The 5,000-nt window shown below is 47.4% G+C and overlaps 2 protein-coding genes and 1 non-coding gene; 1 reads left to right on the top strand and 2 right to left on the bottom strand.

The window, feature by feature from the left end:
* CNAG_12455 overlaps positions 1 to 1,221 on the bottom strand; it is a 3,682-nt gene extending 2,461 nt beyond the window's left edge. The window contains exon 1 of the non-coding RNA XR_001045759.1: positions 1 to 1,221. This exon is cut by the window's left edge and continues 853 nt beyond it. This is a non-coding gene — a non-coding RNA (hypothetical RNA).
* Positions 1 to 1,667, top strand: part of CNAG_01233 (hypothetical protein) — a 5,422-nt gene extending 3,755 nt beyond the window's left edge. Inside the window, exons 5-6 of the mRNA XM_012194015.1 lie at positions 45 to 1,098; positions 1,159 to 1,667. Of these exons, the coding sequence (XP_012049405.1) occupies positions 45 to 1,098; positions 1,159 to 1,166 (1,062 nt within the window). The 3' untranslated portion in view covers positions 1,167 to 1,667.
* CNAG_01234 (spore wall assembly-associated protein) overlaps positions 1,400 to 5,000 on the bottom strand; it is a 4,392-nt gene continuing 791 nt past the window's right edge. The window contains exons 2-10 of the mRNA XM_012193625.1: positions 4,452 to 4,982; positions 4,330 to 4,397; positions 3,522 to 4,280; positions 3,287 to 3,455; positions 2,871 to 3,228; positions 2,651 to 2,818; positions 2,479 to 2,584; positions 2,142 to 2,408; positions 1,400 to 2,092 (exon numbers count right to left, since the gene is read on the bottom strand). Of these exons, the coding sequence (XP_012049015.1) occupies positions 1,976 to 2,092; positions 2,142 to 2,408; positions 2,479 to 2,584; positions 2,651 to 2,818; positions 2,871 to 3,228; positions 3,287 to 3,455; positions 3,522 to 4,280; positions 4,330 to 4,397; positions 4,452 to 4,982 (2,543 nt within the window). The 3' untranslated portion in view covers positions 1,400 to 1,975.

The following is a 5,000-nucleotide window of genomic DNA, read 5'->3' as shown; positions in this document are numbered from 1 at the left end:
TACGAGTTTGTGCTCGGAATGAATTTTCTGATGATTCGATTTAGGATACTTACGACACACTCATCGCCGCTGGCTCTTTTGTCCTTTCCGATGGCACCGTTGCCTCTGTTGCGTCCTACAACTTTGGCAGCTCTTCTTGGACTGCTCTTGGTTCCCTTTCCGGCCCTACCCTTGCTGTTGCTGTCGACGACAAGAATGCGACCAACATCTTCGCTGCGGGCTATTCTGCGTCCGATGGCTCTCCATATCTAGAGCAATGGAACGGTAACGCTTGGACGGCACAGAATGAGACGCTTCAGTCCGGTAGCCTGGTCAATCAGCTTGCTTTTGTCCCCATGTCGTCTGAGCACACTGCAATGGGCACTATCGAAAAGGACAGAATGTTGATGGTATCTGGGAATCTGTATCTTGATCAGATGGGCAATGTCACAAGTGCTCTCTATGACGGCGCGAACTGGTATCCCTACCTGGTGGGGACATCCGCTGCTGGAGGTGTTGGCGCCGCCTCTAGTCTATTCTGGTCAGATTCCGAATTCTCCTTCAAAGTTCGACATTATCTAGCCAGAGGTCTGGTGGTGCTAGTGGCCATCGCGATCGCCACCGGGATTGTGCTCTTATTCATCCTTCTTGCCCTTCTCATAGCCTATTTCAACCGCCGACGGGACACTCAAGCTGCGCAATCTAGGCAAGAGGTTTATGAGAAAGGAGGGAGTGATGTTTCCTCAACACATCAAAATGTCTTCGCAAATGTGCAGGCAGCTCTGGAAGCATCCCTCGCTGGGGGGGCTGGGACCATGATGGGAATTGGAGCGTCCCGGAATTCAGCTCCCTCTCAGAATAGGCTTTCGGACCCGAGTTCATACGCTTCTGGCGCCTATCCTATGGCTTCAGATGACGAATACGACGAAGAAGGGGAAGAGGGTGATGAAAGAGAGACGACGATGCGATATGACTTTGAAGGACCGGAATTACAAGAAGGGGAGATGAGCATGAAGGCTGGCCAACCGCTAATCATCTTGGATGACCAGCAGAGCCATGAATGGTGGTATGCTAGAGACCCTGCTACTGGCAGGGAGGGCATGGTGCCAGCGTCTTATGGTGAGTAGTGATGTCCTTGTAAACGCTATCAGTGTGAAGGCTAAAAACCTATGTTTGTAGTTTGGTAAAATAATGCGGACGAAAGTCTTCTAGCTGGCAATTAACGATCTTTAACGACCTTTGTGTAAAGTTTTCGAAGGGCATTAGATGAAGCTTATAATGTATATAATGGCGATCAGTAATGAGCGACAAATGTTTCTTTCCACGTCATGTGGATCCCGATTACAAGGATTCTATGATGAAGACTGGCAGCGCTTGGTATATTTCAAGACCTTTATCATTAGGAGTGTCATGTAACACCACTTGGCATATCAGTTAGGTCAAAAAGTCTTGGCAAAATGTAACATATCGAACTGCATAGAGGAAGATGATGACAAGATGCTCGTGTATCAGTTCAGTGATCGGAAATAACGAGATCCCGACGAATAGTACGAGTAGTGATTCGGGTCAGGTATTGAAGATTGAAACAATTGTATTTCTGCGTATAAAAGAAATGTTCTTGTCAAAAAAGCTAGTGTTACTAGTGTTATTGGTTCTGGAGAGAACAATGCAATCATTGGATTATGGAAGTACCACATTCCAAATAACATGCGCGATGCTTGCAGTCTCCTGCGATCACTGTGTAAACTTCTCAGTAGGACCCAGAATCCTCCTACTGCGTTCTGACAGCACGGACTAAGCTCGGTGGCCCGGACGATATTTACTAGCTTCTGACCTGTAAGAGTCCCTCTCGTTCTGCATACTAAGATAGCGCCTATTAACTGAAGTATTCTCTGTGTCACCAGACTCGTTTGCTCTTCCCTTATCATTCTTTCATCATAAGAGACATTTAAATATCATAACCATGGCCACAGTCTTTGCATGGGCTTGAGGTCTTTCACCACCGGTCAATCACTTTCCCGTATGTGCGGAAAAGATTTTGCTGGTCAAGATGCGCCCTTGCTTGCCGCTCTACTTCTGCGTTAATTGCCCATACCCAACGATCTCTTTCCAGCTGCTTGAGTCAGTCGCGATAGTACCATCTAGGAATCGTATCTGCTCACTTTGGATCTTGCGCGAAAGATCAATAAACTTGTTGGCGATTTGCTCAGCTTCATGGAAGTGTGATCTCTGTAATCTGAAGAATCCCAAGGATTACTGGTGTTTGCCTCAGAACGGGACCCCGATATGGCTAAGCGAACGCAGAATGTGGTGTCTTCCGGTCCATCAAATGATTGTAGACCATCTTGATAAACGCGATGTTGAGGAAGGAATGCGTCCCTATTATGAGGCTCGTGAATCTCATCGTGTGCTAACAGCCCAGAATACGTCTTCGGGGCGGTATTAGCTGACAGCTTAATATCCTGCAGATTGAAAGCAGGGAAATCAGAATTGGCTCACATAGGCACCGAACAACGGATAGTTCTTTTTTCTGACATGGAACGAGGCTTTGCCAGTGACTTCAAATGATACAAATGATCCCTGGGTTAATGCCATGTATTTGAGCCTTGGCATGGATTTAGCAAGGCCTCAGACCTTCCACAAAGCATGTAACATTTTGTCTATCACTTACCTGAACTTTTCGTGAGCACCATGCTTCATATACAATCTTCCAGAAAGGCAGATAGGTCTGCAGCCTCGAATAATGCACCAGTTCCATATCTCTCCTAGAAATTCATCTGTTCCATCACCGTGTCTGGACACGGAGGCAGCTGACATGGCGTCCATTCTTTGTCGAGCCCTTTGTTTCGAGAAATTGTAAGTGCGTGGTACCACTGGCACATAAAACTCACTCTATTCGATGTTGATAACTCCAATAAGACTTTAACGCCTCCAAGCGCTCGACCCATTCCTGAGCTATCTCGGGTGTGTGAGCTTCCAGCTTCATGGATCCTCCAGCAGTAAATCCGAGCTCAAATGCGTCCCTTCGTCCATGAGTATCTTTTCCCGCTGGGCTAGGATACTGGATCATTGTGATATCTCTCATGTCGATGCAGCCCGCAGACCTTCGGATTACAGACCCCATCCGCCGGCGCTCATTTTCCAAGAATTCTTTGTGCACTTCCGAAAAGAGTTTAGAAGGGGTCGAACCTTCTTGATTCGGTAGTAAAGGTGGCTCTGAGTCTCTCATGTTTGTGATAAACAGACAACCTGCAGATCAGACTTTGAGTAAGCGACTAAATCCTTTCTCCAAGACACATCTACCTACCATCATGGGACGCAAGGTAGATCGTACTTCTGGTAGCAGGCCCGTGTGTTCGGAAAAGATACCCCTCTATACCAGGTGGCTCCTCTAAAATGGTGCCATCTTCTAACTTCAAGGATTTTGGCTGATGCCTGGCCAGGCGAAGTTGTAGCTCTCTGGGAGAGGGGTTATTCTAATTTGTCAGGTATGAGTCTCATTCCCTTATCTGCTAATGCTATATGAAGATGTAAGGGCTTACTTGTAGTCTGGCGAGGCCTGCCAGTAAAGCCCATGGCCTTTTCTTTCCCTCTACTGTCTCTAAATACGCCACCCAGTCCAACACTCCGTCACTTGCTTTCCAAACCAGTTGAAGATCTACCTCGTCCTTGATTCTTTGTAGCCTAGCCTGCTGTATAATGTCATCAAATGCCGTCTTCTTCCGCAGCGTTTCCCAGGATGTTGTGATAACCGTGCCAGGACAAAAATGCCGCAGTAATTGACCACTATCTGCTTGACCATTATCTACTTCTTCAGAGATGCTCATGCGGATTGAAGTCGACACGACGGGAACCGAAATGTCAAATCGTTCCGGAAGCCGACCCCCAAGGTCTCTCCATAGCTCCCAGTACCAGTCCAACGCGCGAGATCTTTCTGGAAGTTTGAGTATAAATATTTGAGTGCCTTTCTTGTGACCCCGGAGCCATTGCGCTTGCGATGAGTGTGCAACTCTGTCTTTGACAGCTGAGATGCGCGACGTCTTCGACGATTTGAGGACTGCTTCAACCTCTAGCTGTAGCTTCTCAACGGAAGTAGTAAGACACAAGGTCAGGTCATCTGGATTGAATATCGAGAGCGAAGATCGATGGGGCAGGAGGGGAATGGCAAAGCAGAACCGCTTGGTGCCAGTCATTCGTTCTCGCAAAGGCATGCGCCATTCTTGATAGAATTCAACAAATCCCTTTCGCCAAACAACAATATATTCTTCAAAAGGTTCCAGTTTTGAACAAGGATTACGTCTCTGGACAAAGATGAGTACAATCGCAATGAAGCTTTATCAAAGCACCTACCTGTGCCGCCTCGTCAAATGAGGCAATATTCTCTTCTCGATGATAACCAACTCTCACAAGCATGCGGTCTTAAGCGAAGCAATTAGCCACCATATATCATTTGGTTAAGCAGAGCCCTTTACCTTTATACAAAACATTCCCTTGGAGTGCCAGAGGTTCTTGAGGTTTATCTTCCTCGGCCATAGCATCCGCTGCAGCACCAGAACTTGTTCCCTGTGCTTCTTCTCCTGCTCTTGATAACACCGTATTTGGATCAACTGGGATATTGCGACCTCGTACTTTCATTTTCCCTGTTTCAGAGGCTACAGGATGAGTAGGGTCCATCGGAAACTGCACAGACTTAGACCTTTGTGGCAGATCTGTGGCTCTAGATTTGTCAATCCCTGGCAGTTCTACGGCGCCGCCGACAGGGGACTCTGAAGCATGCCGGAAAGCCGATTTGAGCTTTTGGGGTACTGCAAATGTGGAACTGGAAACGCTTTGATCTGCAGGGCCTTTTCCCTTTTTGGTATTCGGGCCTGTCCACTGAGGAGGGCGTTGATCTGCATGGTTTTGTGTCGACCTTATGAGAGGCTGCACCGAGGATGATGGCGAAAGTTGCGTGTCGGGGGTGTGCTCAAGAGCCGGAGTAGGGCAATCGTCAATGGAAGATTCTATCATTACTCTACAAT

This window comes from Cryptococcus neoformans, chromosome 5 (assembly GCF_000149245.1).
Source record: "Cryptococcus neoformans var. grubii H99 chromosome 5, complete sequence".
Classification (NCBI taxonomy): Eukaryota; Fungi; Basidiomycota; class Tremellomycetes; order Tremellales; family Cryptococcaceae; genus Cryptococcus; species Cryptococcus neoformans.
This window is presented reverse-complemented; position numbering and strand designations above follow the sequence as displayed.